Raw genomic sequence first — 22,318 nt, forward strand, 5'->3', positions numbered from 1 at the left:
CAATATGAGGACAAATTTAAGTGGGCATTTGATTTGTGTGTCCCCCTCCGATTTCCATGAAACTTGGCAGGTGTATAGTGGGGCCCAAAGGAAGAAATACATGTTTTTTTTTTTGTTTCAGCTAAAAAACGGTTTTACAGGGCGAAACCCACTGAATTGTCAAGATGAGGACAAATTGAAGTGGGGATCTGACCCCTGTGTCCCCCTCAGATTTCCATGAAACTTGGCAGAAGAAATACGTGTTTTTTTGTTTCGGAAAAAAATTTGTTCTAGAGGGCAACCTCCTCTCAAATGTCAAGATGAGGACAAATTGAAGTGGGGATCTGACCCCTGAGTTCCCCTCCGATTTCCATGAAACGTGGCAGGTGTATAGAGGGGCCCGAAGGAAGAATTACGTGTTTTTTTTGTTTGAGCTAAAAACTGTTTCAGGGGGCAAAATCCCCTCAAATGTCAAGATGAGGACAAATTGAAGTAAGGATCTGACCCCTGTGTTCCCCTCCGATTTTCATGAAACTTCGCAGGTGTATAGAGGGGCCCAAAGGAAGAAATACGTGTTTTTTTGTTTCGGCTAAAATACTGTTTTAGGGGGCAAAACCCGCCTCAAATATCAAGATTAGGACAAATTGCCGTGGGAATCATCTGACCCCTGTGTCCCCCTCCGATTCCCATGAAATTTGACAGGTGTATAGAGAGGCCGTATGCCCCCTGTTTCTTCCTATGCCATATTTACGTGGTTTCGGGGACTTCAATTTCTCCTCATCTTGACATTTGAGGGGGGGGGCTCTATACACCTGCCAAGTTTCATGGAAATCGGAGGGGGAGACTTAGACCTCCCTAGTAAGTAAGTGTATTAATTAATTACAAACCGCGCACGCGAGCACACACACTATATATATATATATATATGTGTGTGTGTATGTATATTATATATATATGTATATTAGCAGGTAACAATATGTTATAAGCACATTCTTACTTTCCAAAGAAGCGCAAGTGGGAAGGCAAAACGGATCCGGATCCGAAAATTCCGGATCCGGATCCAAAAGTACCGGATCCGGATCCGAAAGTACCTGATCCGGATCTGAAAGTACCGGATCCGAAAGTTTTGGATCCGGATCCGGATCCGGATCTGAAAATTCCGGATCCGCGGATCCGGATCCGGATCTGAAAATTCCGGATCCGGATCCGGATCTGAAAATTCCGGATCCGCGGATCCGGATCCGGATCCACAGATCCGGATCCGAAAAATTTTAGGATCCGGATCCTAAGGATCCGGAACCAACCGGATCCGGATTTCGGATCCGCTAGGATCCGGATCTGGCCACCCCTAGTCTGCTGTAGGAAGGAAAGAAACAACGCAAGCATTTTAAATGCCTTATATCACACTTGCTTGGTGGCAGTTGGACGGTGCTTTATATACTCTTATTAATAACGGAAGTGGAAATCAAGAGATGTAAGAAAATACAAGACAAATAAATTTTTATTAAAGGAGATTAAATGGGTAAGAATGTCCAACAAGTTATCGTGAATTTTTGCGTAAATGTTTGACATGAGAAATACGAATATAATTTTTACTTTTTCTGGGCTTCCTTACGCCTCTGATTTGATGTATTCATTCAAATTATAACACTTAACTAGAATTTAAAACCAGATAAAACCAGAATATTTTAATTTTATTGCCCACAAAAATTAGCCTTTTCCATATATTTTCTTACTTGTATTTATTATATTTTTCATATCAACCTCATGGGACGCGAGGCCCCGGGCGGTCTCCTACCCCTTGCTACGCCACCGTCTGAAACCTTCCTAAGAGACGCGATATTCACTATAAAACGAAACACGGATAAACGATTAACGTGCTTGTAACAAAATGATTATGTATAATTTTTATATAGGTATACAAAGCTGACGAAACGCCATGTTTTCAAATTGCTATTATTCCTGTAGAATCTAAAAACAATAAACTTACGTCCAACTTAATTTACAATTTCGAGCAGCCTACGCAGAACTGCTACATTGACAGTCGAGTGCTGGTTATATTTCACATCTTGTAGCACTTTTGTAGGAAGTTCCTGGATACAGATCTCTCATTGCATTAAGTAGTATATTAAGAACATCAGTCCCAGCCGTTTGGTGACGCTAGTTATTTCTGACATCTAACTGACTCTATCTGGAAATGGTTTACACCAAGGTTATTACCAACGATTACCTATATATATTATACTTGGTTATTACTATTATACAACTACAGCAGGAACAATGTGGATTGCATTCAAGGTAACTTAATACTTAATTGCATTAGCAACGATGGACAGAGAAACTGGACAAACAGCGAATAGGGACAATGAATTACACGAGGATGGTCAGAAATCCAAGTTAAACAGTAAGCTCTTTGCTTTATATAGTAATATAGTGTATTTTAAAAGATTTGTATTCTGAACTAAAACATTTATGAAACAGAATATTTCTATAAAATAATGTTCCTACCTTTTCGCATCGCAGTGTACATACAGACATTGGACATAGGGATCAGAAAACAACGATAAGCATAGAAAATCTATGAAACAACGTGTGATAACATCAAACTCGAATAAATATCTATTAAAAGACGTGTGTATACTGTCGATTTTAATGTTTGAAATATATTTAAAACTACGATATCAATGGTTTCCCATATATTTTTTTCCGACAATGTCTTTGCATATAGTGGTTTTGAGGCTCACCTAGCCTGTAGCCATTGGGTACCTGTGATTAACCCTGAGGGCATGAAGGTTGCATCACCACTGTATGCTCAGGTATGTTAATTGCGACTTGACCTACAGCTTAAAGTGATCCTAACCAATGTGGTATGTGCCTGCATCGGAAATGGAACCTTGATTACAAGGCGCCAGAGTTACCACTAAGTCATCTGGGTAGTTCGTATTACATCCAGTTGAAACGTTAAAATCACGCGTCGTCATCATCACTCACACACATATCTTTTTATACGTATGTTTAGTATTCTATAAATTTGTTTAACTTATTACTTTCTTGTTTGTAGTTACATTAGCCACGCCTTTCTGCTTATCCAAATTATGTTTGTGTAATTTTTTATGTTATTTTTTTGTCTTGGTTATTGTATTTTATAATTGAATTATATTATACTGGTAGAAAATATGTGCAATCTCTATCCTGACAAGGGTTAGATGGGAGAACAGCATATACTGCACTTAGCTCCCTGAATATGATATTATCAGTCAGGGATGCCCATCGACCCCCAAAGGCTGTGGGACGCATTTCCCCCAAAGTCGTTCATCTCCCCAAATCGTTCATCATAATCCCCCAAAATAGTTTGGATAAATACGCAGCGATTGAATTTTATTCAAATGCAACATGAACATTTTCGAAACACAGAAAGCTAACACATTGATTGGTTAAATACTTAAATTAATATAACTTGTGAGAATCGGAAGGTAAATTATACAAACGTTTAAACAGTGTTCGTGGGTGGAGAACAAAAAAACACAATTTGACTATTTAACACAATTTTCTTTCAAGTTAAGATAGAAAATTGAAAATGGGCACAGCAAATATTCGTGCTGCAGTTGTACGTTACCAAAACTAGTTTGTTCGTGTGACCGATTTACTTTGTTGTGTCATGAGGAATATACAGAGCTGTGGCCATACTGTGCATGGATGGGCTACAGGATGCAGATTGCCACTCACCAATATTTAAGGTAAATTGGGGCATTAAGGACCACGGGGCATTAAGGACTGTGTGCTAGAATTTCGTAAAATGCGCAAAGAAATGCGAAGCGGCAGGCACACCACCCGTGTGCACGGTCTGTGATCCTCTTTTGTTTGTGTAAATAGTACTCTGCACACAAATGCGTGTAAGCTGCGTAGTTAGACCGGGAAACGGAACCAGCCAAAAGGCAGATGCGCGAAAACGAAATAGAGAACTGCTGAGCGGCTGTATGAAGTTAAAAAGCGCATCCTGGAACTTTACTGCACTAACAGCTGCAGAAGAATCACAATTAGAGGAGTGCTTCATTCTATTTCCTCAGTGGGGTTTTGGAATGAACAAACAAGACTAATGTGACGTAGTTCAAGAGTATTGTGTTTCGAAAAAAAAAAGAAGAAAAGAAAAAAGGACGTACAATTCAAAAGCGAGCCGGTCCTTGATACCCCATTGGCTGGTCCTTATTACCCAGCAAAGGGGCAATTGGGACCATACAACCTACCTTTCAATTCATTGTTGTTTTTGCCTTTGCATTATATTCCTACTTGTTTGTGTTGTCATTAATGTAAACTAGAAATTATACATTCCAGAATGCATCATGTTTGTGATTTCTTGAACAGCTCCTGATGAATTTCTTCAATGAAATAGCAATTTGGTGGGTTTACCTTACAGTACGAGTACATTTACATGCTCGAAAGTTATGAAGCTCACATGGACATCTTATTTAGTATTCAGCAGTAGATGCGATTTGCCGCACCACTTTTTGCCCCTCCAGTTTTGGCACTCAATGCCGCTACTGGTAGTCAATGCTATATTTTACTTTACTCCTTCTTGAAGTATCAGACATCTCTTCTAGAATTGAAGGAACAAAGGATGGTTACCCTACAGTACGAACACCCGTCCCTCTTTCATTGCGAATAATAGGCTTAAACGTCATCGCATTGTAATCAATGAGTTCCGGGTTCGATAGCCGGTGGAGACACCACTATGTGCCTCCACCGGGTATCGAACCCGGGACTCCGGATCGCACTTTAAACTGTAGATCCAGTCCTGATTAGCCTTACTGTGCATAAAGTGGACTTAAAATACCAACTCAATCAATCAACAATAGGCTTAAACAAACCCTTGATAATACACGACTACCCAATGGTATATAGCAATCTTTACCATATCGGTAAACATGGGCGTAAATTGGAGCCAAACGTGAGGGACAGAATTGAACTTGGGACTTAACTGGGAGAGGGGGCAGAATCGGGAAGTTTTCCATTATCCTCCGCCTCCAAATTTAATGCTCAGTCTCAAGTAACTAAAATTCCCGTCATAATCTAAGACTAACACTGATATTTAAGAGTTGCAAGAGTTGTATATCCCCCATAAGTTTAATCTTCAATCGCCCTTCATAATGCACCCGAGGCGAGACGAAAATACATAAGGGATATAGTAGTATAAAAGTAGCATTTCAAAGTGATCCTTTGTAGGTATCTCCTATTTCTATGCATTTAACCTCAGTCGTATCATATTATGACGATTTTTTTGTGGATTTTATAGCGTTCGATGACGTTCCAGTACAATTTTCACCGCAACTCGGTTTTTCCTACCTCATCCTTTGTAGGTATGCTACGATCTTACGTGATATAACTTAACCTATTCACTTTGTTACGACCTTTTACGGGCTAAGTTAACCTGCAAGTGTTGTTTTTTGGTTACGTATTTTTTTCTTACGATCTTACGTGATATAACTTAACCTACTATTTTTTTTACGATCGTTCACGAGTAGTTGGAAACGGTATGAGCTTTGACCTACTTGTGTAGTAGGTGAAACGGTAGGAGCTGGAGGTATCCTTTGACCTACTTTTGCAGTAGTATAAGAAGGGCGGTTCAAACCAATCATAAGTAAGAATTTCATCATAAGTAAGAAGGGCCCTCAGAGTAATCTTCTACGATGTACTTTTTTGATTTTTCACGTTATGTTCGAACCTCGAGGGCCCTCAGAGTAATCTTCTACGATGTACTTTTTTTTAATTTTTCACGTTACGTTCGAACCTCGATGGCCCCTCGGAGTAATCTTCTACGATGTATTTTTTTTCACGTAATGTTCGAACCTCGAGGGCCCTCGGAGTAATCTTCTACGATGTACTTTTTTTTTTTTTCACGTTACGTTCGAACCTATAATCAATCAGAAAATTTTTGGTGGACCAAAAAAAATTTCGTACGCGTTCTCTTTACATCGTCGAAATCTCCCCGTGTGTGTGTTTTCGCAATTTTAGGTTTTTCAACGCTGGGGGACACACACTTGGAAAAAAATCTAATATTTCGGCAGGAGGGGTGTCACGGTATCCAGTGATATGGTAAACGCAGTTCGATATAAATTATTTTTGTTTATTGATTCCTTTAATGTTCAAATATAAAAGTGTGAGCTTTCATTTATTTTGTGGGTAAACTTGTATCCGAGCCAGACGTCGGGAGTTGGCAGACGGAATTTTCCTGAGTGACAGCCGAACTGTCATTGCTGCTTAGAACATGACATATTTGCTCTAACACGGGGCCTCCGAAGAAAAGGAAGGATTATTTTCGTCGGGACCGGGCCAGGAGTTGCAGCGGGTGGGCGAACCCATTTTTCACGGATGACCAGGAAAATCAGTTGGAGCCCAAGCCTGCAAGGATCGAGGGCGCGCCTGGTGACCGCGTTTCAAGACAATGGACACAGGTCATTTCCATCTCCTCGGAAACCGAAGCCAAGGCACTTTAGCGTGCTTCTCAACGGACAAATTCGAAAGTGATATAAAAACAAGAGTACTACGAGTTCAGACACAATTTTTACCCGGATTTCATAGAGAGAGCATCTCCGCGCTACACTCTCGCGTGACTATTGTTTGTCTCCGTGGACTTTGTTTTCCTACGTACCGTGAGCGAATTGCAGATAGAGAGTTACCAGTGTGCGCCTTATTTTTGGTGAAGTATTACGCGGTGATTTGTTTTTGCCAAGCGTGGAGTACATAATAATGGGCGGCTAAAGGAGATAAAGAAGGGAGTCCGTCGACTTCCCTGACGAACGCAACGATGCATCATCCGGTGAAGCCAGCTAGCCGACGCCAAAGCCAGTCACTGCCCGAAGCCCGAAGGACGTTTCCAGTTCGACGTCCCAATCGAAGCCCGTTACCAGAGAGAGATGATTCCAGATCGACGTCCAATCGAAGCCCGTTACCAGAGAGAGATGATTCCAGATCGACGTCCGATTGATGCCCGACACTAGAGAGATCCCGGACCGGCGCGTGACTACGTACACCCGACGCTAGTGACGAGAGGAACACCCGAAGTTCTAAGGAGGTGGAAGTGCACCATATCGTCGCAATCATCCTTCGTCGCGATCGACCTCAGAGAACAATTTCGCCGCAAAGGAACCGTGTGCAAGTCCCGCGTCCAGGAGAGATGAATGACCACACGATGTAGCAGAGTCCGGTAGAGTATTCTTCAGATGGTCTATGTCCATGTAAACGTGCATTGTTAGTATCAACACCATACTGTTAACGCCGAAGTCCCTGTTATTTGCAAAGTGACTCAGGAACCCCGAACCTAACTTACTGTCTGATAATTTTTGGTATTGTTATAAAAAAGGGTCATTTCATGTTCAGATGTTCTAATTTAATTGTCTGCATTCAGTGTTAAAAGCTCCATTCCATTACTTTAATTTTTAGTGTAAATTGTCAAAGTGTGCTCCATTTTTCTTGTAACCGACCGTCCCGTCGCGCCATTTAATTTGTCAATAGTTGACTGATGAGTCCTTTTTAATTGTGGAAAGCGTAATTTATATTGCAAGGTCGTACGCGTGAAGTAGTATTATTTATTGCATAGTGGTTTTTGATGTAAATTTTGCTCGCGCCGACCATTGATTTGTGTATTCCGGCAGCTGGATCCGATTAAGATTTGCATCGCTATGTAATGGTGTATTTGTTCTCATTGGACGAGAGAGGCTTATGTGTATTACCCCCGTCCGAGAAACTTGTTAAATGTCGTGCTTACGACTGGGTGCATACGTTCATTCGGACGAAAGATTTAACCACGCCGACCCAATTGTCTTAGATAACCGCTTTCCGAGGGCTGGCACATAAATTAATTTAAAAGAGCACAGGAGCTGGCAGACAAATAACCTAAATTCACATAAAGGTTTAAAACTAAAAAGGAATGATATGTCAATGAGATCCATGATTTGTATCTATACTTCACATGTAAAAATACCTCAGATGTGTGAAAGAGAGAGAGAGAGAATGAGTGAGTGATTGAGGAGGCAATGTAACAGTTGTTGATTGCAATATTTTTTTTGTTGTTACAATATATATTCACTTTTTACAGTTCGTCAGTGTTGTTATTTGACGTTTTTCAGGTATCGGATATTATGCTATTAGTGTGTTATGAATGTTCGAATCTACATATCTAAGGTAAACAAAACAGTGCAATATTTCAAGGTATTTATCTCCGCCTCGCATTAGTACGACAATAAACGACCGTCTCAGTACCGAACTTAAAAACCTGGACCGTAAGGGTCACGACCGGTTTCCCGTACACATAACGACGTTTGGCCCCATGCCGGGGTATGAATGCCACGTCATTTCGGGGACCGTGAGTGCACTCGTTACGGAGGGAGGGGGTTTCCAAGATACACTCACGATTTTTGAATTTCGCGGAATTTTTTGATAGGCGACGACAGAGCCATCTATGAGCAAAACTTGAAATGTCGGAATTTTCTGTCAACTTTTTTGTCACTACTTCGACTTTTTTTTCACTAAAATATGTCATTTAGGAACCGCCATCTTCTTGTGGTAAATTTGGTAATGGTCAATTTTAAAATTAAGTCAAAAATAACAATGGAGGTGGTGATTGAAAGTTCGGGAAAAATGGCAATAGGCTTCTCCAATCTAGGGAAGGGTTGGATTGAAATTTTGTATTTTTTATAACATACCTGAAAATTCTATCGTATTTGCGACCATAGTCCTTTAACTTGTTTTAAAGCTACATTCGAACAATTATTTCAAGTTTAAAGGTGTTTCTTAGTTTTTTCGATCACACTGAATTTTTTACATGGTCAGATTTTACTTGTTGTCCCCAAGAAATTCTATACCTCAAATTCTATCGTATTTGCGACCAAAGTCCTTTAACTTGTTTTTCAAGTTTAAAGGTGTTTCCTAGTGATTTCGACCAGATTAAATTTTGATTTGATCGGGCGTTACGTGTTGTCCTCGAGAAATTCCCTATAAATAACATACCTAAAAATTCTATCGGTTCTTTTTACTTAACTTTTGATTTGTGTCAAATCGTATTAAAAAAAATGGCATCCACCAGTTTCACTCGTAAAAATGATAAAACCGAATGCGTTACTTGTGGGAAGCTAATCTCAAGAAACAATTTATCAGTACATAGGACAAGATGTAGCGAAACAGGTTCGAGAACAAATTGTTTGTTACCTTCGAAGCCCTGTCCTCAATGCGGAAAGAAAATTAGCGTTCCTGATCTAAATAGGCACCTGAAAATTTGCAAACTATCGACTGGATCTCTACGGAAAAGGAAAATTGACAATCCTTCGACTGATGCGCCCAAGTCAAAACAAATTAAGTTATCCAATGAACGTAAACCAATTAGGTCTGCATTTAACGGCCAGCTCAAGGATTTCTCTTTTACGTCGGAACCAGGATGTGACATTCCTAGTTTCTTGAGCGAAACGAAAACATCTATAATAAATATTCTGAAAGATAAATTAACAAACAATTCCATTAAAGTATTTGTTGATATATTTTCTGAATACGAGAAACCCGATGGCACAACGAATATTTTTTATCACAGAACGAAAAACTAGGTTCTTCATGTGGCGGACATCGATAATTTGGACGACTTCTATTCTAATCTTTCCAATGAACTGGTTAAGAAACACGACGATTTCGAGGGTAGGGGATCAGGTTGGACATTGTGCGGTAGTCCTCACACATTAATCGCTCATTTAAACAAATTCACGCCTCTTCGTGCTTCCAGATACGTGCCTCTTCCACCGAACATTCAAAATAAGGACTGTGCTGAACATTCAAAATAATGATGCAAAGTGCTTTCTTTGGTGTATGTTGGCGGCTTTGTACCCGGTTGATCAATCAAATAATCCGGAGCGGGTTTCTTATTATACGCAATATGTAGATGAGATTGAATATGCCATGTCTGGCATCGAATACCCGGTGGCAATATCAGATATATCGAAGTTCGAAAACCGGGCGCGGGACGGTGAAGTCAATCGGTTTGTCATTAATGTGTATTCTTACGTAACAGATAAGTATGTCGTACATCCCGTCAGGATAAATAATGTTGATTATGACAATGCTCGCGTAATAAATCTCCTTCTCGTTTCCGACGAAAATGTCGATCACTACTGTTTCATTCGTTCAGTTTCCCGATTGTTCAGAAGTCAAATAACCTAGTATGAACATCATATCAAAGTTTGTCCAAGGTGCTTAACCGTGTTCGACGATAAAAAACAACTCAACCATCGAAAATACACCGGACGTCAAAATGCGTCAGAGAAACTTGCCGAACACAAAATCTATTGTGGAGTCAACAAGCCCGTGCGAATGTTGATGCCAAAAGCGAAAGAGATCGAAGAATTTAAAATTCACAGGGCCTTGCTTGAGCATCCGGCTATCATCATCGCGGATTTCGAAGCTTTCCTCAAACCACTCTCCTATTGCGAACCGGATCCTGAAATTTCCTCCACCACACCTTACCAATTACATGAAGCAAATAGTTTCGGTTACGTTGTCGTATGGCAGGATAGAATAGACGAACCTTACGTATACCGCGGAGTAGATGCTGTCGAACGTTTCCTGGAAAATATAATCGAAGAGGTTCAAAAAATTGGCAGCTTCTTGCAAATTTCGAAATCGTTGCTTCCGTTATCTACTAATGAACTTCGAAATTATAATAACACTGATGTATGTCCGGTGTGTGATCAACACTTCACAGATGAGAACCGGAAAGTATTTCACCCTTCGCATGCAGACGGTCGTTTCATCACTGGAACCTGTAACACATGCAACCTTAAAATCCAAAGACCGATGTTTGTCACAATATTCTTTCATAATGGATCCAATTACGACTTCCATTCTTTAATTAGGAATCTTGGATATGATACAGAAAAAATAGATATTCTTGCTCAAAATGAAGAACGTTACATCTATATAAGTAAGAAAGTTAAGATTTCAGGAACAAAACAAACCATAGAGATGATGTTTCTAGATTCGTACAGATTTCTCTCTGCCAGATTGGATGCTTTAGCGAGTAAACTTTCAGACGAACAATTCAAAATAACTAGAGCTAGTTTTCCCAACGTAGATATAGAACTTATTAGACGTAAAGGCATTTATCCATATGAATATGTAACCGATGAATCTAAATTTAATGACACCACTCTCCCGCCATGTCAAAGTTTTACAGTCGACTCAAAGGTTCAGATATTACGGACGAAGAATACGAGCATGCAAAATTAATGTGAGATAAATTGAAATGCAATACTCTCGGGGATTATTACGACGCATACTTGAAATTAGACGTAACAATACTCGCAGATGTTTTTCAGGCATTCAGGAAAACGTCAGCGAACATTTACAAGATGGATCCTGCACATTTTTACAGCCTTCCTCGTTTGGCGTAGTCGGCCATGTTGTTCGGAACCAAAATCAAGCTGGAACTTATTTCCGATGTGGACATGCTGCTTTTTATCGAGAGAGGGATACGTAGGGGGATGGTTCAATGTTCGCAGAGACATGCAAAAGCCAACAACATGCACATTGCCAATAATCAATATAACTCGAATAAACCATCAAGTTATATTATTTATCTGGATGCGAACAATCTGTATGGATTTGCTATGATACAGAAACTTCCCTACGGAGGATTCGAGTGGGTTGATCCCACTTCAATTTATATAAATGATTTTGACGATAGGGAATGTGGTTTCTTTGCAGAGGTGGACCTCGAATTTCCAGACAATTTGCACGACATGTTTTCGTATTTACCACCAGCACCCGAAATGAAATGTCCACCCGACTCAAAAGAAAAAAAGCTTCTGATGTCTCTTGAATCTAAAGAGAGATACGTCGTGCACTACAAAAGTCTACGGTTTTTGATTGGGAAGGGAGTACAATTTGTCCAGTAAAGGAATAGAATACCTGATAAAAATAATCAACACTCTTCCACCGAAACTTTGGAACGTGGCAGAAGGCAAGGGATTCGTGAACGACAACATAAACAAATTACCGTTCGAAATGCACATCCCAGGTTACCAGTACTGCGGACCGGGTACCAAACTCGAGAAAAGATTGGAAAAAGGAGACAGAGGAGTGAATCCATTGGACGCCTCATGCAAAGATCACGACATCGCTTACAACACTCAAACAAATCTAGATGCACGTCACGAAGCAGATAAAAAATTGGAACATGCAGCCTTTGGGAGATTCATGAGCAGGGACGCTTCTCTGGGAGAACGGGTTGCAGTTTTGGGCACGACCATCGCCATGAACACGAAACAAAAATTGGGATGGGGTTTATAAATAACACCACATAAAAAAATGACGCAGATTCAAATAACACAACTTCCTCCCAAACTGTTGCATCAAATATTTACGATTACGTTCGACGGAGGTGACGAGGATGTCTAAAAAAATCGTCGACTTGGCTCGTCGATTTGGCGAAAATAAAGTCGGAATTTAGATCACCGTGCAAGATGGTTTTCATGGATCACCTTCAGAAAATATGTGACCCAAAGAACTTGCAAGGTCTCGACATCCAATTTAAGACTGCAGGGGAAAAGTTGGATAACAGATTGGACAAGCTTCACGAGGCAAGGCAAAGAATGAGACGATACACCGACGATTGGTACGAGTCAAACGCGAAAACAGACAGCATCATCAATCACATCATTGCATTAGGCGAAGCGCGAACTTTATTCTTCGACACCCACGATATATAAATAACCGATTGTCAAAAAAAAATCATGTGAAACGAGTGAGACAAAAAAAAAAGTTTTCCCAGAATATATATATATAAATAACAGATTACCGAAAATAAAAGAAAAACTTATAACGTTAATTATTCACAGACCTAGCGCGCTGAGTGAGACAGAAAAGTTTTCCCAGAATATATATATATATATATATATATATATATATATATATATATATATAAATAACACAGCATCATATGAAGCCCAAGAGTGTCGTTTACCAGGTACCGTACTCGAATCTCAAAAATTTGGGTGCCCTCGACGGATTACTCACCAAAAAACAACGAGAAAAAAAACGTTCTTGCTTGTCCAAAGGTCACGGAATGAAATTGTTGCTCAGCACTCCTCAATTGAAAAGACTGCAGCGTTCGAGGAAAAAACACACACGGGAGGTTTCATATTCAGTATTCCAGCAATTTTAGCGACTTTGGGTGCCGTGGGAAGTTTGACAGGTGGTAGCGCGGCCATAGCAAAAACCGTAATCAACTCGAAAAAGAACAAGGCGGAATTGGAAGAACAGAAACGTCACAACCTGGAAATGGAGAAGAAAGGTAAACCTTGAGCAAGTTTAAATAAAAGAAGAACCGCTCAGTAACCGCGACATTGAATCTCTGATCGAACCGTTGGGAATGAAACACTTCAGAGGAGTTTTCATGTCAGATTCTTTACCCTCCGCAGTAAGAAAAAGAGAGTGTGGTGTCGTCAACTAGAACAATTACAAAAATCCAGGAATGCATTGGATATGTTATCTCAAAAATTCAAACAACAACTCTTTCGTTTTCGATTCTTTCGGAGGTGTTCCACCGTCGGGTTTAGTAAAATATCTCGAAGCTTCCAACCTCTACTAAAACAACGAGAGAATCCAAGGTTTCGAGGAAGTGAACTGCGGTCACCTCTGCTTTTCCATGCTCGCCTTTCTGTCACGAATAAATAACCCATCGATTCGTGACTTCCAAAAAGCATCGTGGAATCTGAAACGTCATCATGGGAGTGATCCATCTCACAAGCGAAACTTCGGTCTTGAAACTCACGTTGCACGACGATATCGTCTATCCTAAATCCATAGCTCTTCGTGCATTCTACAGCATGTACCTGATTCCTAACGTGATCGAACACAACACCATCAAGGTCGGAAACGAAAAAATCAGCATCATGCCGGAACAGTACAATTTGTCCAACTTGCAAGCCGAATTACCGAGAGAAGTGCGTCTCTCTCAAAATTCCGTGACCCACAGAGTCGAGTTGGTGTCCGCAACGGAAACCATGGACCTGGGTACGATCGGAGAATTTTGGGTTTCGAGAACAACACAAGACTCGAACCTGGAATCAAACACTTCGGCGCAAACATTCCAAGATTCCTGAACGTTCACTGCAACGTGGCGGAAGGAATGATCAGAAAAGCAGACAATATCGGCAGTCACAAGCAAACGAGAATCGTAGCGACCTTAAAACCAAATTCGGAATTCATGGAACCGATCATCTTGACGCCCTCGTCGCCGATATACTTTCCGGTATGTCGCAATAGAATCGATCAGATTGAGTTGGTGGTGACAAAGAAAGAGGTGAGGTTGTGGATTTCGCAGGAGCAACGTCAACGGCCATCGTCGAGATCAACATATAAATAACTACAATCGTAAAAAAAATGGAGCAAATCGAAAGTTACGAATTCCAATCTTTCCCTCCCAACCGTCGCACGTTCGCCAATCTCAACGAACCGAACCGGGAAATCGAGTTCGACGTGGACGTAGGGGACGGATTCGTTCATCCTCACAGATCAGACCTGGACGTTTAATTCGACGGCGAAAAAAGAAAGCGGCGAAGCATTCCCGTCCAACGCAAATTTGAAACTCGTGGACAACTTCGTGCCCTACCTGTACTCGCAGGTCGAAGTGAGAAAACACGGAACGGTCATCGATAAAGTCGATTATCCAGGAATCACCTCCACGGTAGTGGGAACGTTGAAAGTTTCGAAAACTGATGTCGCTTACTACCAAGGAGGAGGATTCGAAGCGGGAACGAAAATATCAACGAAAAGTCACACGGTACTGTTTCCCATGGGTTTACTTCCGGGTTTCTTCTCGGACTACAAGGAGATCATGTGGAAAGGAGGTTTGAGAATCACTTTTTGCAGATCATCGAACGACAACAACGTTTTGATGCGATACAGTAACTTGGGTCCGGACGGGATCACTTCGCTTCCAAACACTTTGCCCGAAGCAGAAAAATGCATCATCCGAACCATACAGCTGAGAATTCCAGTCGTGGAATACGAAACCAACCACGCCCTCAAGTACAAAGCGGAAATCTTGAAAAAACCGCAGATACCCGTTCGATTTTACAGTTATCAGTGCGTGCAGAAACTCGCTTCGGGCAACCATTACGAATTCGACGTCACGACGCAGTTCAACAACATACAGTTCGACATGCCAGATTTCGTCGTCGTGCTTTTTCAAACCGGGAGGGGCAACGACCAGGAAAAAGATTCCAGCAAATTCGACAACTGCAAGATGAAGAACGCTTACCTCAAAAATGGAAGGAACGAAGTTTTCCCGCGCGAAAATTACAACCTCGACATAGCACAAGATGATTTTCTCAAATTATACGAAGCTTACTCCACTTAGAAAAGAGTGACCGAGGGAAACGTGGACGTGTACTACACCCCAAGCGAATTCAAAGCACACAGACCCATGTTCGTCATCAACACGTCGAAAAGAAAACAAGTGGTGGTCAACGATAGAACAAACATCAAGATAGTGTGCAAATTTCATGATCCAATCCCCGACGACATCGTCTGCAGCGTGATCCTGGTGGCAGAGAAGTCGTTCGTCCAAGACGTCAAGATCGAAAGAGGCACGGAACAGTTTTAAAAACTAACGAAAGTAGAAAAGTCTCTTCCATATAATTTCTAGAAAATAAAAAATAGCAATAAAATTGTCAAAAATTACAAAAATTGTAAACGCGTATCTCGGAACTCCTGTCGAAATATTTGAATTTTTTTCCCAAGTGTGTGTCCCCCAGCGTTGAAAAACCTAAAATTGCGAAAACACACAGACGGGGAGATTTCGACGATGTATAGAGTACGCGTACGAAATTTTTTTTTGGTCCACCAAAAAATTTATGATTGCTTAGAGGTTCGAACGTAACGTGAAAAAGAAAAAGTACATTGTAGAAGATTACTCCAAGGGCCCTCGACGTTCGAACATTACTTGAAAAAAAAAATACATCGTAGAAGATTACTCCGAGGGGCCCTCGAGGTTCGAACGTAACGTGAAAAATAAAAAAGTACATCGTAGAAGGTTACTCTGAGGGCCTTTCTTACTTATGATGAAATTCTTACTTATGATTGGTTTGAACCGCCCTTCTTATACTACTGCAAAAGTAGGTCAAAGGATGCCTCCAGCTCCTACCGTTTCACCTACTACACAAGTAGGTCAAAGCTCATACCGTTTCCAACTACTCGTAAATGATCGTAAAAAAAAAATAGATATATCTCGTAAGATCGTAAGAAAAAAATACGTAACCAAAAAACAACACTTGCAGGTTAACTTAGCCCGTAAAAGGTCGTAACAAAGTGAATAGGTTAAGTTATATCACGTTAGATCGAAGCATACCTATAAAGGATGAGGTAGGAAGAACCGAGTTGCGGTGAAAATTGTACTGGATCGTCATCGAACGCTATAAAATCCACAAAAAAATCGTCATAATATGATACGACTGAGGTTAAATGCATAGAAATAGGAGATACTTACAAAGGATGATTTTGAAACGCTACTTTTATACTACTGGAGATGAACAATTGAGGACTAAAAGTGGTAAACGTTGTAAGTACCAAAAGGGAAAGTGTTGGGAAATCGCATCGTTCCGCACATCAGCCCGTAAGAATGTACACACTAGTGACCTCTTTGCACGCCCTTTGAACTACTTAGAGGGCTACCAGCCACTTTTCACGTTACCACATTATAAAGCTTGACACATTGCACAGTTTAACTTGGAAAACGGTGTTTGAACTATTTTGGTACTTACAGCGTTTACCAATTTTAGTCTGCAATTCTAAAATTGTGGGACTAACAAGGACCATTACGGAAGGGAAAGGGCGGGGACGGAGGAAACGCAAATAAGGGACCTGGGAACCTTTCTACACTACGTCTGGACAAGGAGGGCGAATAAAGTGTGGAAGGATAGTGAAAATGTTTGAGAGTGGTGTGTGAAATGCTTGCTGCTGACTCAAATAACTAGTGCTATCAGTGTGTAAAATGTACAAAAAAATACTGAGGAGGAGGATAGTAAGCAATAATACACAATCAACATGAAAGGAAAAGATGAACACATGAGGGCAAAAGGAAAGGGGATATGTAAAAACCTCATTGATGTATGGAAATGCATGTACAGCCGCAAGGGTTTATACTGAAATAAGCCCTTATTCCAGGAGTTCCCAAACTTTTTCGTTTCATGGCGCCCTTAGTGTTTCAAGATTTTTCTGCAGGGCTTAGTCAGAATGTAGGCCTATCTAACACTTGCAACGCTCAGTTAGTGTTGTTAGGTATCCTCCCATAAGTTAAGAAATATACATATTTCAAATTCAATAACATTTTATATCTAAAAAATATTACATTAGCGCACATTTGGAACAATCATATTGATATTCATATAATCGCTGTCATTTCAGTGAAAATATTGGAACGGGCGCGGCAGCGCACACTTTGAGAACCAATGCTCTATTCTATTATAATACTTATAGGTTACCCATTATAATCTACTTGGAAGTCTACTATTAATAATAATTGCTATTTTGGTAGCAGCGGTGCTCAAATGATAACGCCAGTTCAACCTGCGTCCAATGCTGTATTATTTTCTAGTCAAATTTTCATCACAAAAAATCCCCCCAAAAATTGAGTGGACGCCACCTGCTTTCACAAACCCGACTGTGGGCACCCCTGTTATCAGTATTATTACTTTGTAACGTACGAAGTTGTGGTGTTGAATCAATAATGTATATTAGAAAAAAAAAAATTTTTTGGAGGGAGACTGAACCTGGCTGCCTAACCAATCCACCATTCAGGACGGTCACAACTCACAACTACCTACATCGAAAAACATTAATTCTCGGCTGTTCAGGCAATATTACAGCAGACAGTTATTTATGTTTATTCTTTATGTCATTACCAGTGTTTAGAATCTTTACACATACTCAATATAAAATTATACTCAATATTTTCTTGATTCAGTGTTACTTAAATGAAAACAACTGAAAATCGCAATTTATAACTTGTTTGCCTTTTCCAGAACCCTCTAGAATCCTTACAACAAAGTATTTATCACTCAGATACGATTGTTGTTCCTTGACCATTTTCAAGGGTTATTTTTCCACGTACAAAAGTTGAGAATTATCAACATGCCCAATAGGACCAAGTAATGTAAATAGTTTGCCAAAGAGGAATAGAGATGGCAGCACCAGGCGTGCAAGATTAAGAATTAGCATAATATATGTGAATAACTATATAAATAAGAATAAAGCGAATGGGAAAGATGAAAAACAATAAAATCTGATATAAGAAGATAAAGAATAAATATAAAATAAATAAATAAATATATATATTCGATAAATCAAATCAGTGATCATATGTATGTTAATACGAAAATTAAAGAAGTCAAAGCACTGATATAAGTTTGTGTCTTTGAACAGACATTGCATCTGTCTAATTGATTTACCATTCCCATAGCGGAAATTTTGTTTACATCTGTGGCGGCGCGTTCCAGTCGACGACCCACAGCACTTTTGGTTGTGCGTTTCAACCGTAGCAACTACTTGTATGCGCGTGTCAGTCGTTTGGCACCAAGTATACACTCTGTTGTACCCTAACTGGGTTCCAGTCGCAAGGGAGGAGATTAGTATATTCCCTAAAGCTTAAGGGAAAAAGTTGGAAAAAGGATATATGAATTCATAAATCGTCAAAAAGCTGAAATAGAAGGAAATCCAGAAGGAAGTCCAGATCCAGATCATCCATTAAGAAGGAAGTCCATATCCAGATCTGTCCATTAAGAAGGAAATCCAGATCCAGACCGTCCATTAAGAAGGAAGTCCAGATCCAGATCTCTCCAATAAGAAGGAAGCTCACGTAGGAAATCCAGAAGGAAGTCCAGACCTGTCCATTAAGAAGGAAGTCCAGATCCAGACTGTCCATTAAGAAAGAAGTCCAGATAGAAGAATATACAAATTGAAGAAAAGAAATAATAAAAAAACATATTGAGATAAAACTTGATTGTAGATGAGAATTATAGAGAAAAGTAGCTCATCATGTAAATATTATATTTCCATGTATCCTTGTTTATATAATATATTCGTTTAAACGTCTCCATTGGAAGGCATCCTGTCTGGTTTCGTTGTCTACAAAGAACCCTACCCTGTAGATATTCTAGCTGAGGTTTAAGATTAAGATTCATGCACCCTGCACCAAATAGAGGTAGCATACCTAACTGCAAAGTTACTTGTTGCTAACCTTGGTAACTTTGATCTGGCTAAATATATTATTTACACCTAATGGAAGCTTTTAAATGAGAAAAAAAAATATTGATGCTTCAATGAGGTTTAATGGTCAATTTTCTCTGCTTAATAATATTTGTACAGTTTCAACAAATATGTGAATCTTCTTACCAAAGATATGAACTTACCAGTAGCATTTAAAACCGCATGCGATGCATTTTCAGCATATTTGGTTAAACTGAAAACACTGTGACAAAAATAACACCGATTTTGGGTAAAAATAACAGTGGGAAATCTAGATCCTTAGTCATAACTCCATAACCAATCAGATTGCATTCAAATGTGTGGTTTTTTTCAGTTGGTTTGCTGTTGGCCTCTGCGACTGGAGCATGCGCTCTCACTGGGATTAGCGCAACGTTCGCAGTGTTCAGAAGACCGCTTCCAGAACCCCCGAACAAAGTGCCGCTGCAAGTGAGCGCTCCGGAGGAGGTGGGGCGCGAGGCCGCCACGCTTGCTCTCAGAGCTTTCGCCAGAGGAACCTTGTGTGCGTGTGCAGGATTTGGTGCATTTTGTTATGTCATCTGGAAGCTGATGGACGTTAACAATGTATAGACATTCGACTTTTCTTTCTTTTCTTAATACTATTCTCCGTAAGGAGCAGAACTTAGTTCAACACCGGAGGTAATATGAATCGTCCCCAGTCTATCTCCCCTCCCGATCCCGACTTCGGGGAATGATTTCCCGGCTTTTCGGGATTCCCGACTAGTCTGGAAATTCCAAATGATCGTGTTTAAAATTGCATAATTCTTGATGGTTTCTGCACTGCAAGTGTCTGAAATTTCTTGGCAATGGCCTTTTTTTTTATTCCAGGAAAGGGAAATAGTGTGTAGAATTCTAGATTTTCATAGCGTCAAGAAATTTCGAACATTTCCATCCCTAACATCTGGATTTTAAAAAATGTCCGTCTCGAGAAACATATTTTCGTCCTGCATACCCTTAGTAGCAAAGTTCATACACTAATACAGAACTGGCTCACAGAAGAAAGCTACATGTGTGTATTTGTCCTTATTAAATCATTCTTGGTCCATCATGTATAAGAAGCTTATGTTCGAATTTTACACGTCAATACAATAGAATTTTAAATAGAACAACATTATAAAAATATACACGTGCTTTAAGAATATAACCCAACGCAATGCCGCATTTTGTACAAGTAATTGATATTATTAGTTAAGGTTAATAATACTCGTATTTTATGTATCGAAATGAAACTAACCTCTTGGCCGCGTTTCTAGGCAGTCAAAAGATGATGAGAGAATTTCAAACGATACTTACCAGCGGTATCAGTATCAACTTCTTACTAAAAAAATATTACCCATTTTACTAATGATAATATGATATGCATTGTCCAAGTTATTACGTACTAATAGTATGAACAGGGGGAAACGATACTGCTATAGTATGCTACTATATGCACTCAATATACTACTACACAGTAACGTACTGTAAATTTACCACTAATCAGAAATAATAAGAAGTTGACCTATACATACCCACAAAGCATAGTTATACGTTCATAATGTCTCTGCAGAAAATTCTTACGAGAAGATTTTTTTTTATAAATGCTTCATAAAAAATACAAATATAAATAGATATATTATGAACAAATACAAATCAACAAATACACATGCATTTTATTAACCGAAATTATCCAAATTTCGCTTAACAAAATCATAAAGCACTGTTATTTTATGAATTAAGAGACATAGATTTCATTTTTGAAATTGTAAATATGAAATATAATTTCAGATGTCCGAACTTCGTCAGAAGCTACAACCAATGTTGCCTAAGATATCTAGGAATGGTGCGCAAGAAAAAACGGAATTTCAAAGTCTAGAAGATTTTGTTGATTACCTTATTGATGAAGATAAGAAAAACAACGGAAAGAATCATTCTAATTAATAGTTTAATACTTACTAGTTTCTTGTAAAGCAAAATGAAAAAAAAAAATCACAGTCAAATAATGTATACAAATGTTATCAAATAAACATGTAAATGTATGTACACATGCTTGTGGCTTGAGTTCTAAAATTCAGTAATTCCGTCATCACTATCGGTGTATTAATACATATCAATATAAATAATAATAATATAGCATACGATTACCGGCAGCACACGAAAAAGTCCAATCAGGAGACATGCCGCTTTTTGACATTCATTACACACTATACAGCATTCACTGGCGTAGTCACTCATTAGCACATCTCTCCAAAACGTTTGCAAATTATACAAAAATTAAATTGTGGCACTTATATAGTGCCTTAAAAATCAGGCTTTTACCGTTATTCAGGTTGAAATTTTACTTAAGAACAATGGGAACACACAGGGAGTACCAACTAATGTGATAGATCATGGAAGTACATATTAGTAAGTGCAATAAGTGCAACAAATAATATTTACGAAAAGCTACTCTTCCTTCCCCACGGCTATAGCAGAGAGATCGTTCTTCTTTTAAAGACGATTTTCAGAAGCACACTGCGAGACAGTGAAGAACAAGTTCTTGTGCAAACTGCAATCATGACTGGGGAGCGGAATTTTGCATATTTACATTGTTCATTAATTTGTAGAAAGCATAATGTTTTACATTCGTTTCATGTTGTTTCGAACCCAATAAGGCATTTTTTATAATGCCTATAATATAAATGCCCATAATATAAATGCCTATTTTGCACTATTATGGACATTGCGGTAATAAAAGTGAAAGTTTTGATTGCACCTCCAATATTTGGGACGGTGTAAAGTACCCTTATCCGATCCGAATTTCACCTCTTGCAACCCCCATCAAATAATTTGACAGACCCAAGATATTGCCGTTGAAAGCATCTCATTTTTATAGCTAAACACAAAACATGTGCTTTTGGCTACATTATCTTCGTACTCAGAAGAACTGAAGCCACCATGAACCTTGCATTGTGGTACTAGTTTCAGTTTGTTTTGTAAGTCCACTTCATGCACACAAAGGCTAATTCGAACGGTACCTACAGTTTAAAGTGGGATTCGAACCACTATGTGCTCCCCCATC

General features: G+C 39.5%; 1 protein-coding gene across 1 annotated transcript; it reads left to right on the forward strand.

Moving 5' to 3' along the window:
- Nucleotides 1–2,254: 2,254 nt before the first annotated feature.
- LOC145992009 (transmembrane protein 242-like) lies at nt 2,255–21,246 on the forward strand. The gene is made up of 3 exons (XM_083128024.1): nt 2,255–2,383; nt 19,595–19,842; nt 21,046–21,246. Exons 1-3 carry the CDS (start codon nt 2,308–2,310, stop codon nt 21,196–21,198), a joined length of 477 nt encoding a protein of 158 aa, XP_082984150.1. The 5' UTR covers nt 2,255–2,307; the 3' UTR covers nt 21,199–21,246.
- The last annotated feature ends 1,072 nt before the right edge of the window (nt 21,247–22,318 follow it).

The sequence above is a fragment of the Lepisma saccharinum genome, chromosome 1 (genome assembly GCF_977018435.1).
Source record: "Lepisma saccharinum chromosome 1, izLepSacc3.1, whole genome shotgun sequence".
NCBI classification, from domain to species: domain Eukaryota; kingdom Metazoa; phylum Arthropoda; class Insecta; order Zygentoma; family Lepismatidae; genus Lepisma; species Lepisma saccharinum.